At 44.3% G+C, this 12,400-nt stretch overlaps 1 protein-coding gene and 1 long non-coding RNA gene across 2 annotated transcripts in view; one reads left to right on the forward strand and one right to left on the reverse strand.

The window, feature by feature from the left end:
• LOC129462465 (uncharacterized) overlaps positions 1-12,400 on the forward strand; it is a 29,952-nt gene that overhangs the window by 1,209 nt on the left and 16,343 nt on the right. The window lies entirely within an intron of this gene.
• Positions 9,661-10,156, reverse strand: LOC129462464 (small ribosomal subunit protein eS24-like). Its single transcript, XM_055242463.2, has one exon. It carries the CDS (start codon positions 10,132-10,134, stop codon positions 9,733-9,735), a length of 402 nt encoding a protein of 133 aa, XP_055098438.1. The 5' UTR covers positions 10,135-10,156; the 3' UTR covers positions 9,661-9,732.

Raw genomic sequence — 12,400 nt, forward strand, 5'->3', positions numbered from 1 at the left:
TTCTGGAATTCACCCACAATCACTTCAGTATTGGAAAAGGCAACTCATTAATAAGACATTGAGAGCCTGCTGTGTACCAGGCACCATTCTAGGCTCTGCAGATGCAGCAGTGAGCAAAACACTAAAACAAAGGTGAAAGTCATCTGCCGTGCCTGAGTATCAGGAGACCCATGTATGCAGGCACACAGGCACTGAGCAAAAACAGCGATCTGACTTGTAAAATGGAGGTATTGGGCTCCAGAGCTTCTGCCCAGGCACACTCTGAGTTTAAGAGAGCAATATTCCTACCTGGTATGGAAGGAAGCATCTTGCACACGTGGGCTAACTTGCTGCCTCCTGGCAACTAAGCAGACACAGATAGTAGAGACCTACACACCTGTGAGATAGGCGCAGGGCTTCCAACCGTGGCTATGCTTTAGAATCACCTGGAAACCCTCAAAAACTACGACTGTCCTGGGGCTTCATCCCTAGACAAATTAAATCCTTGGAAATGAGGCCTGGCACAGATTTTCTTAAAGATCCTCAGGTGATGCTAAGGTGCACAATCGTTGATATAGAATGAATCAAATGATTGCTTGAGAGCAAGGAGTTTTTATTTAATTTATAAGGATCCTTAAGATTTTTCTAACTCATTTCAACTGAATTACAGGCCCTTTTAGGGATTTGTTTATTAATGTATCTGGCAGCACAATGTTTGTTAATAAATTTTCCTTGAGTCTCACCACCAAAGTCAGAACTGGGACTTACTTTGAGTTTGATCCTGTGCTTCTTGCCCAGTCCTGCACAGAAACAGAGCAGGTGGTGTTTTGTCCTTTCCTCATCCCCAGCCTTTGCTGTTCCCTGAGGCCTGTTTTCTAGGACTCAGCTATTCTACAGTTGCTCTTCCCCACATGATCCGGTCAGAGGCATTCCAACCAAAGCGACTCCATCTTGAATAGGGGTGGGGAAAATGAGGCTGAGACCTACTGGGCTGTATTCCCAGAAGGTTACGCATGCTTAGTCACAGAATATTTACACTTAAGGGAAAAAATTAATAATGTTTACCAAACAGACCTAAGACTTAACAGACCCAGGAGATGTCCTGGTGTCCTGAAAGCTTTCTTTTTTCTTACTTTTTTTTTTTTTTTGAGACGGAGTCTTGCTCTGTCACCCAGGCTGCAATGCAGTGGCGCGATCTCGGCTCACTGCAAGCTGCGCCTCCCGGGTTCACGCCATTCTCCTGCCTCAGCCTCCCAAGTAGCCGGGACTACAGGCGCCCGCCACCACGCCCGGCTAATTTTTTGTATTTTTAGTAGAGATGGGGTTTCACTGTGTTAGCCAGGATGGTCTCAATCTCCTGACCTCGTGATCCGCCCATCTCGGCCTCCCAAAGTGCTGGGATTACAGGCGTGAGCCGCCGCGCCCGGCCTTTCTTTCTTTTTTTTGAGATGGAGTTTCACTCTTGTTGCCCAAGCTGGAGTGCAATGGCGCGATCTCGGCTCACTGCAATTTCCACCTCCTAGATTCTTTTTTTTTTTTTTTTTTTTTTTTTTGAGACGGAGTCTCGCTCTGTCGCCCAGGCTGGAGTGCAGTGGCGCAGTCTCGGCTCACTGCAAGCTCCGCCACCCAGGTTCACGCCATTCTCCTGCCTCAGCCTCTCCAAGTAGCTGAGACTACAGGCGCCCGCCACCACGCCTGGCTAATTTTTTGTATTTTTAGTAGAGACGGGGTTTCACTGTGGTCTCGATCTCCTGACCTCGTGATCCGCCCGCCTCGGCCTCCCAAAGTGCTGGGATTACAAGCGTGAGCCACCGCGCCCGGCCCTCCACCTCCTAGATTCAAGCAATTCTCCTGCCTCAGCCTCCCGAATAGCTGGGATTACAGGTGTGTGCCACCATGCCTGGCTAATTTTTTTTTTTTTTTTTTTTGTATTTGTAGTAGAGACGGGGTTTCACTATGTTAGCCAGGCTAGTCTCAAACTCCTGACCTCAGGTGATCCACCTGCTTTGGCCTCCCAAAGTGCTGGGATTAAAGGTGTGAGCCACCGCACCCGGCCTTGTTTTGTTTTTTTGAGAGAGTCTGTCTTTGTTCCCCACCCTGGAGTGCAATGGCAAGATCTCAGCTCACTGCAGCCTCCACCTCCTGGGTTCAAGTGATTCTCCTGCTTCAGCCTCCAAGTACGTGGGATTACAGGCATGCACCACCAATACTAAGTTTTGTATTTTTAGTAGAGACAGCGTTTCTCCATTTGGTCTCGAACTCCTGAGCTCCGCCTCCCAAAGTGCTGGGATTACAGGCGTGAGCTACCACGCCCGGCCAAGAACAAAAGCATTCTTAAAGTTTTGTTTTAACAATAACATAAATTGGCCGGGCGCGGTGGCTCACGCTTGTAATCCCAGCACTTTGGGAGGCCGAGGCGGGCGGATCACGAGGTCAGGAGATTGAGACCATGGTGAAACCCCGTCTCTACTAAAAATACAAAAAAATTAGCCTGGTGTGGTGGTGGGCGCCTGTAGTCCCAGCTACTCGGAGAGGCTGAGGCAGGAGAATGGCGTGAACCCCAGAGGTGGAGCTTGCAGTGAGCCAAGATTGCGCCACTGCACTCCAGCCTGGGCGACAGAGCCAGACTCCGTCTCAAAACAAAAAAAAACCAATAAGATAAATAAATTATTGGGAAAGACAGTAGTTATGAAATCTGGCCCAATAGTCCCATAGACAGTTGTTTTTGGATAAACATAGACATTGACCCTCCTGCTGTTAAAACTTGAAACCTGTATCTGTTTTATCTGAGTTTCTTCCTCAGGAAAGGACCTTCAGGCCTCTCAGAAAAAGTATCAAAGAACTGAAACTCAACAGATCACCTCACCAGATGCCTCCTTGCCCCTCCCTGTTCTTGTTTTCTTACACAATGTTGCATTTCTTTCCTGCTATATAAACCCCTCGTTTTAGTCAGACGGGGAGATGGATTTGAGACTGATCTTCTGTCTCGTCTCCTCGTCTTCTCGGCTGCAGCACCCAATTAAAGGCTTCTTCCTTGGGAATACTTGTCATCTCAGTGATTGGCTTTCGTTGTGGCCAGCAGCAGGACCTAGACCTAACCCCTGGTGTTTTGGTAACAGTTACACAGTCGTTTGTCACAAGCCTTGGTAGTAGAGCACGTGTGCCCATGATTTTCACTTTGTTATATCTACATAAGCATTGTATCTAAGGTGGATGCGTTCCTCCTCTTGCTTTCTGGAATGCCCTACTTTGTCTATGGAGCAGCCATTCTTTCATTCCTTTGCTTTCTTAATAAGCTTGCTTTCACTTTACTCTGTGGACTTGTCCCAAATTCTTTCTTGCCAGAGATCCAAGAACCTTCTCCTGGGGTCTGGGTTGGGACCCTCTTTCTGCTAACAATCCCCCTCCAGGGATTAACAGACCAAACACCCATACCCTACTGCCCTATCAGCAGTTTGAAAGGTGTCCCTCTTATTTATTTATTTTTTTTCTGAGGCAGAGTCTCGCTCTGTCGCCCAGGCTGGAGTGCAGTGGCGTGATCTCCGCTCACTGCAAGCTCCACCTCCCAGGTTCACGCCTTTCTTCTGCCTTAGCCTCCAGAGTAGCTGGGACTACAGGCACCTGCCACCACACCTGGCTAATTTTTTGTATTTTTAGTAAAGACTGTGTTAGCCAGGATGGTCTTGATCTCTTGACCTCGTGATCTGCCATCCTCGGCCTCCCAAAGTGCTGGGATTACAGGCGTGAGCCACCACACCCGGTCCTATCCCTCTTACTTTTGTCAAAATCATTCTTTTGTTATTCTTTCCACCTGTGCTCCAGATCCTCTCACTTCCCTCAGGGACTTCTTCCATCTTTCCATCCTTCTTGGCTGTGGAGAAAATAATTACAGCTTATGAGAAAAGATTAGAGACACGCGAATTAGAAAAAATAAGCTATTTCTATTTGTGGATGATATAGCATTCCTAGAAAACTCAGCGGAACTGAGTCTTAAATTCATACTAACAATATGAGAATTCAGTATAGGAGCAGGATATAAAATTAACATAAAAATAGTCTTCATCCGTGTTTATAATAACAAACTACAAGATATAATGGACTCCAATTACAATAACAACAGAAAACAAAAAGCTCTTGGAAATAAAGAAGTAGGCAAAACCTGCATGAGTAAATTTAAAAACTTTTCTGAAGATACAAAAGTAGACTAGAACAAATGGACACACATCCTTTATTTTTGGATAGTATGACTCAACATCATAGAAATACCAATTTTCTCCAAGTCAATATGTAAAATTTAACACAATGTCAAAAATCCAACAAATTATTTTTTGAGGCTAGGCAGCTTGACTCCAAAGTTTTTATCAAGAATAGCACAAGGCAGGAGGGAGAACTAGCCCTACTAAACCTTAAAACAATGTGGTGTTAGTACACAAATAGACAAAGAGATCAAGAGAGCAGCATAGCAAGTTCAGAACAATCCCAGAAATAGAGCCCAGTACGTATAAACATTAGTGTATGCTTAGATGAGACGGCATCTCAATCTGCTGGGATGGACTTTAAATAAATGGTGTTGGGACAATTGGATAACCATTTGGAAATAGGTAAAACTGGATACATACTTCACAGTGTATATCAGAATAAAAAGTAAAAACTAAAAGTACTAGGAGAACACATGGCATAATTTCTTTATAACCTAAAAATGGAAAAAAACTTTGATTACTCAAAGTCTAAAAGAAATCAAATTAACACAATGATAGATTCTACTACTTAGTTTTTTTTGTATAGGAATAATGTATATAAGCATGCTGCCTTTTGTGTAAAATAAAAGGTGAAATAAAATACACTTATGTCGGCCAGGCGCAGTGGCTCACGCCTGTAATCCCAACACTTTGGGAGGCTAAGGAGGCTGGATCACATGAGGTCAGGAGTTAAGACCAGCCTGACCAACATGGTGAAACCCTGTCTCTACTAAAAATACAAAAAATTAGCCTGGCGTGGTGGCACATGCCTGTGATCCCAGCTACTGGGGAGGCTGAGGCAAGAGAATCATTTGAACACGGGAGGTAGAGGTTGCAGTGAGCCGATACTGTGCCACTGTACTTGGGCCTGGGAGACAGAGTGAGACTCAGTCTCAAAAAAAAAAAAAAAAAAATTCTGTATATATTCACATTTGCTTAATTTTATAAAAAGTATCATAGGAAGAGGAAATGGGGAATTTTTGGAAATGGTTAACTATTTGAGGAGGGAGCCGATGAAGTGGTGAGGACAGAGATAGAAATGAGATTCTTCTGATAAACTTTTATTTAGGAGCAAATAGACTTTAAGCACTTTCAATCCTGAATGCTGCTATAGTTCAGATGTTTGACCCCCAAACCTCACGTTGAATTTTGATCCTCAGTGTTGGAGATGGGGCCTAATGGGAGATGTTTGGGTAATAGGGCAGATCCTTCATGAATGGCTTGATGCTGTTCTCGTGGGAATGAGTGAGTTCTCCATCCATTAGTTTGCAAGACAGCTGGTTGTTAAAAAGAGCCTAGCACCTCCGTCCTCTCTCTCTTTCTTCTGTGCTCTCACCACGTGATCTCTGCACACACTAGCTCCCCTTCACCTTCCACGATGAGTGGAAGCAGCCTGAGGCTTCACCAGAAGCAAATGCTGGTGCCATGCTTCTTGTACAGCCTGCAGAACTGTGAGCCAAGTAAACCTCTTCCTTTTACAAATTACTCAGCCTCAGGTATTCATTTGCAGCAACACTAACAGACTAAGACAAATGCCCTCTTTAAGAATACAAAATTAGGACTGAAAAACTAGGCATGAATGTGAATATTTAGAATATTCTTCTAGAACTACACAACTACTTCATCGAAACAGAGCTCCAAAGATTATATTCATATCCCATTATATTCTCTGGCCCTGAAACTTCATGTCACATCACTGAATGAGTGGCTGGTAGTGGTATTCTTGGAAGTCATTTCTGCCCTGAGATGGCCAGCAATAATCATGCATGGAGACAACTGCAAACCACACAAATACTTATCAGTAAATCTACCCTCAATTCAGCTTTCCCTTAGCCATAGTGATTTCCAGTTAATTGGAGACCACTTCATTATTTGTAGCTAATTTCTACCAATTAACCTTTTTTTTGATGTGTGTACAAAGCTTTGGGATGGCTTTTACCAGATGTTGATTTTATCTCCTTACCTCCGGCAGTGTCTATAACAACGTCAACTTTTCTTTTTTTTTTTTTTTTTTTTGAGACGGAGTCTGGCTCTGTCGCCCAGGCTGGAGTGCAGTGGCGCAATCTTGGCTCACTGCAAGCTCCACCTCCGGGGTTCACGCCATTCTCCTGCCTCAGCCTCTCCGAGTAGCTGGGACTACAGGCGCCTGCCACCACGCCCGGCTAATTTTTTGTATTTTTAGTAGAGACAGGGTTTCACCGTGGTCTCAATCTCCTGACCTCATGATCCGCCCGCCTCGGCCTCCCAAAGTGCTGGGATTACAAGCGTGAGCCACCGCACCCGGCCAACAACGTCAACTTTTCTTGATATGTTTGCACACATTTGCTCACTGCAGAGATGGAAGACCTGGGTTTGGCCTGTCTGCCCTTCATACAGTGCCTGCTTGTTCCCCAGTCCTTTCTGGATTAGGTGTTTATGATCCCTCACAAAAGATAAATGGGTTTAATAAAACAGAGAGGAAGACAAATTCTAAAGTTATATACAATGTATGGATTTCTTAACAAGTAAGTATTAGAAAAATGTTTCAACTTAGCTCAAGCACTCATAGTCATGTGACTCACGCCTAGACTTACATAGGACTCCTTCGATGTACAACTGTGTAAGACGTTACCCTTCCTTTACAAGAGCAATTTTTCTAAGCAAAATACCTGGTATTAATGACTCTTGTGCAAATTGTTGGAAAAGCTGCTGCAGCTGGTGTTGAAGTTTGATGACTGTAAGTCTTTGCCCTTATGGGATCTTGGACATAGAAATGATGTTATTAGCTCACAGTTCCTTCTGCTCCTTAAGGGGAACAGGCAAGTAGAGTAACACAATAAGCGATGTCAAAATTTCATTTCCTTCTAAGATAAAAGGCCTGTATATAAAGATTCAGCTGAGTGGCAGTGGTTAAAAGAGCAATTTCAATGAGCTATCATTAAATGTGGGATTCCATGGCTACTGCCACATACACTGAAATTTCATTTTTTAAAATGTGATTTATGTTTGATCTTTAGACAACCATCTTCCCAAGATTTACTTGTGTGTAATTTCTCAGTGAAAAACTTTTCAGTGAAAAGGAAACTCCTTTCCCCTTCCTTTCATCAAATTGTCTCTCACCCCTGATTTAGTTGTATTAAAAAGAAAGAAAGGAATTGGAAAGAGTGTGTGCTGGTGTGTTATTTAGCTGAGTTCATGGCTGCTGGCTTCTATCCGTTTTCAGATTAGCTGAAAATTAAGAGGATTAAGAGATGGGGCGGTTGCCGGGCGCGGTGGCTCAAGCCTGTAATCCCAGCACTTTGGGAGGCCGAGGCGGGCGGATCACGAGGTCAGGAGATCGAGACCATCCTGGCTAACACGGTGAAACCCCGTCTCTACTAAAAATACAAAAAATTAGCCGGGTGTGTTGGCGGGCGCCTGTAGTCCCAGCTACTCGGGAGGCTGAGGCAGGAGAATGGCGTGAACCCGGGAGCCGGAGCTTGCAGTGAGCAGAGATTGCGCCACTGCACTCCAGCCCGGGCAACAGAGCGAGACTCCGTCTCAAAAAAAAAAAAAAAAAAAAAAAAAGAGATGGCTGAAGGTACAACTAGACGCTAAAATAGTGTCTACAGTAAAAACATCTAGAAGGTTGTAGAACTTTTAGGAGTGTTGAACCCAGTGAGGCAAACACTGAAATAAACATCTACGGGAAAGTTTGGGTAACCCATGATTATGGGCAGAGCTATTTTCCTAGAAAAGGTTTTTCATTTTTCTATTTTTTTGAGACAGAGGCTTGCTCTGTCACCCAGGCTAGAGTGCAGTGGCACGATCTCACCTCACTGCAACCTCCACTTCCTGGGTTCAAGTGATTCTCTTGCCTCAGCCTCTTCAGTAGCTGGGATTACAGGCATGCGCCACCACGCCCAACTAATTTTTTGTAGAGATGGGCTTCACTATGTTGGCCAGGCTGGTCTCAAACTCCTCAAGTGATATGCCTGCCTCAGCCTCCCAAAGTGCTGTGATTACAGGCATGAGCCACCACACCCAGCCTGTTTTCACAGAAAGTTAATTGGCTATTGAAATTCAGCAACACTGGCTGAGTGTGGCGGCTCACACCTATAATCCCAGCACCTTGGGAGGCCGAGGTGGGTGGATCACCGGGTTAGGAGTTCAAGACCAGCCTGGCCAACACAGTGAAACCCCGTCTCTACTAAAAATACAAAAGTTAGCTGGGTGTGGTGGCACGTGCTTGTAGTCCCAGCTACTTGGGAGTCTGAGGCAGGAGAATCACTTGAACCCGGGAGGTGGAGATTGCAGTGAGCCAAGATCAAGCCACCGCACTCCAGCTTGGGCAACAGAGTGAGACTCTGTCTCAAAACGAAAAAAATAAATAAATAAATAAAAGAAAGAAATTCAGCAACAATTTTCTAGGAAAAGAAACAAAATGAAAATGCAATACAGCTTTTGATTTTAAGAGCAGTTTACTATGTAGGCTTTTGTAGCTTTCATAAGGAGTGGTTCACCAACCTTGGTGCATGTAAAAATTACTTAAAGAGTGTTAAAAATGTAGATTCCAAGTCCTTTTCCCAGAGTTTCTGATTCTGCGGATTGCTGGGGTACAGCCCAGCAACCTGCCTCTTGGATAACTATTTCAGGTGATTCAGGTATTGGTGGTCTTTAGACCACATTATGTTTAATACTACTTCGGTGTTTTACTGAAATTCTATTTGATCTTTTAAAAACAGTCAAGACTATCATAAGCATTTTCCATGTCATTATATAACATCAAGTAGAAAAAAGCAGGTATAAGTAGGAGATACAATATAGTATTACTACAACACCTAAAACAGTGTCTCCTTCAAATGAAATCAGTATACAAAACATTACCTCACTTGTGTCAGATTTGTGGTGGACAATCATAGACCGATTTGTCCTCCTTCCCTAATTCCAACCAGCAGAAATTTACTAGGGGACTGGGACCCACAAACTAATTATTGCCACTTCCCTCCTCGCTGGCCTCCTGCGAGGTTCTGATTCTGGCAAGCAAGATGACAGAGCAGTGGAGGCGGGGAGGAGAGGCACTTCCTGTTTCTGAATTTTGTGGGCACCCCTCCCTCCAGCAGCAGCAGCACAGAGAGGGCCCCAAGCATCCTTTCTCATGCCCAGCAGCGCCTCTCCAGGGTTGTGGGACCAGCCCAGTGCCCCACCTTGGCTGTCCTAATACTCGTTAGACCCCACCCTACAGTAAGCAAACTTCCAGGTCGTTCCAGATTCTTGGAACACCATCCCTTCCCTTTTGTTCTACCTAGCCCTAAGGATGATAGGTGCTTTCTGCAGTTACTAATCTTGGAGTTTATCCCCAATGTTGGAGGTGGGGCCTGGTAGAAGGTGATTAAATCATAAGGGTGGTTTAACAACATTCCTTTGGACGCTGTTCTCTTGATAGTGAGTTCTTGTGAGATCTGGTTGTTTTTTTTTTTTTTTTTTGAAGTTTTTAGTTTATTAATGTTCTCGTGAAACATCCACAGTGGCCACAGATAACATCATTGCAGCACCTTTACCCCTTCGGCTTTTTGCCAGCACCAACATTGGCCTTTGCAGTCCCCCTGACTTTCTTCATTCTGTTCTTGCGTTCCTTTCGTTGCTTTCTTGAGGTCTTTTTCTTCTCATACAGGCCATGTCTTGCAAGTCTATGTTTGGGTTCATTTTTCTTTGCATAATCCAGGGAATCGTAAATCATGCCAAAGCCAGTTGTCTTGCCACCACCAAAATGAGTTCTGAATCCAAATACAAAGATGACATCTGGTGTAGTCTTGTACATTTTGGCTAGTTTTTCCCGAATTTCTGTCTTAGGCACTGTTGCCTTCCCGGGGTGAAGGACATCAATGACCATCTGTTTCCTCTGAAGTAGTCGGTTGGTCATGAACTTTCTAGTGCGGATAGTTACGGTGTCGTTCATGATGGCGACCTAACCTCAGACAGCCAAGGGGGAAAAAAGCGAGATCTGGTTGTTTAAAAGTGTGTAGCCCTCCCCTCTCTATTTCTCTGGCTCCTGTTCCTGCCATGTAAGACTCTCGCTCCATCTCCGCCTTCCACCATGATTAGAAGCTTCCTGAGGCCTCCCCAGATGCAGATGCCGCCGTGCTTCCTGTACAGCCTGCAGACCCAAGAGCCAATTAAACCACTTTTCTTTATAAATTATCCAGTCTCAGATATTTCTTTATAGCAATGCAAGAAAGGACAAATACACCTAGTGTATCTTCTTTTTTCCTCCCTGGACTCTGACTAACATAGTAAAATGATGGCCATTTCTTTTCTCTAGTTTTTCACTTTTTTTGGTATGTCTGTATTGCTTTATTTTAAAATAACAGCTTTATGGAGATACAATTCTCATGGCATAAAATACACTGTTTTGAGAGTACAATTCAGTAGTTTCTAGTGCATTCTCAATGTTGTGCAACTATTACCACTCTCTTTTTTTTTTTTTTTGAGACCGAGTCTCGCTGTTTTGCCCAGGCCAGACTGCAGTGGCACTATCTCGGCTCACTGCAAGCTCTGCCTCCTGGGTTCATGCCATTCTCCTGCCTCAGCCTCCCGAGTAGCTGGGACTACAGGCGCCCGCCACCGCGCCCGGCTAATTTTTTGTATTTTTAATAGAGACGGGGTTTCACCATGTTAGCCAGGATGGTCTCGATCTCCTGACCTCGTGATCCGCCCGCCTTGGCCTCCCAAAGTGCTGGGATTACAGGCGTGAGCTACCGCGCCCAGCCACCACTCTAATACCAAAGAAATCCTGTGCCCATTGACAGTCTCACCTCCCCACGTATTCTTTCCCCAAGACAGCCATTATTCCCCCCGGCAGCCATTACTCTACGTTCTGTCTCTGTGGATTTGCCTATCCTGTGTAAAATGGAATCATACATATGTGGCTTTTTGTATCTGGATTCTTTGATTTAAAATAATGTTTTGAGGTTCACTCATGCTGCAGCATGTTTCAGTACTTCATTTCTTTTTATAGCCAAATGACATTCCGTTGTCTGGATAGACCATGTTTTGTTTATCCATTCGTCAGTTGATGGGCATTTGGGTTATTTACACTTTTTGACTATTATCAATAATGCTGCTATGAGCATTCACGTAAAAGTTTTTGTGTGAGGCCAGGCATGGTGGCTCACACCTGTAATCCCAGCACTTTGGGAGGCTGAGGCAGGTGGATCACCTGAGGTGTGGAGTTCAAGACCAGCCTGGCCAACACAGTGAAAGCCCATTTTACTAAAAATACAAAAATTAGCTGGGCGTGGTGGCCGGTACCTGTAGTCCCAGCTACTCAGGAGGCTGAGGCAGGAGAGTCACTTGAACCCTGGAGGTAGAGGTTGCAGTGAGCCGAGATCACACCACTGCAGTCCAGCCTGGGCGACAGAGTGAGACTCCGTCTCAAAAAAAAAAAAAAAAGTTTTTATATGAATATATGTTTTTAATTCTTTTCAGTATATGCCTAGAAGTGGAATTGTTGGGTCATATGGCAATTCTGTGTAACTTTTTGAGGAGTTTTATTTCCCAAAGCCAATGCCCCATTTTACATTCCCACCAACATTGTATCAGGGTTTAAATTTCTCCACATCTGTGTCAGTACTTGTTACTGTCCATCTTTTTGAGTATAGCTGTCCTGGTGGGTGGGAAGTGGCATTTCATTATAGTTTTGATTTGCATTTCCTCACTGAATAATGATGTTGAGCATCTTTTCATGTGCTTAGTGGCCATATGAATATCTTTTTTTAGGATAATGTCTTTTACAATCTTTTGCCCATTTTAAAATTGAGTTATTTGACTTTTCATATTGAATTATAAGAGTTTTGAGCCTAGGCCAGGCGTGGTGGCTCACACCTGTAATCCCAGCACTTTGGGAGGCCGAGGCGGGCGGATTACGAGGTCAGGAGTTCGAGACCAGCCTGGCCAACATACTGAAAACCCATCTCTATTAAAAATACCAAAAATTAGCTGGGCGTGGTGGCAAGCGCCTGTAATCCCAGCTACTTGGGAGGCTGAGACACATGCAAAAGAATAAACTTGGATTCCTGCCTCATACAGTATACAAAAACTAACAAAATGGATCGCAATCCTAAAAGTAAGAGCTAAAGCTATAAAACTCTCAGAAGAAAATGTAGGTGTAAATATTCACAACCTTGGGTTAGGTAAGAGTTTCCTAGATATGATGTTGAATGTGC

The sequence above is a fragment of the Symphalangus syndactylus genome, chromosome 14 (genome assembly GCF_028878055.3).
Source record: "Symphalangus syndactylus isolate Jambi chromosome 14, NHGRI_mSymSyn1-v2.1_pri, whole genome shotgun sequence".
Classification (NCBI taxonomy): domain Eukaryota; kingdom Metazoa; phylum Chordata; class Mammalia; order Primates; family Hylobatidae; genus Symphalangus; species Symphalangus syndactylus.

Bases quoted from the DNA above. Each gene is read 5' to 3' on its own strand.
- LOC129462464 (XM_055242463.2), bottom strand. From the start codon at position 10,134: ATGAACGACACCGTAACTATCCGCACTAGAAAGTTCATGACCAACCGA.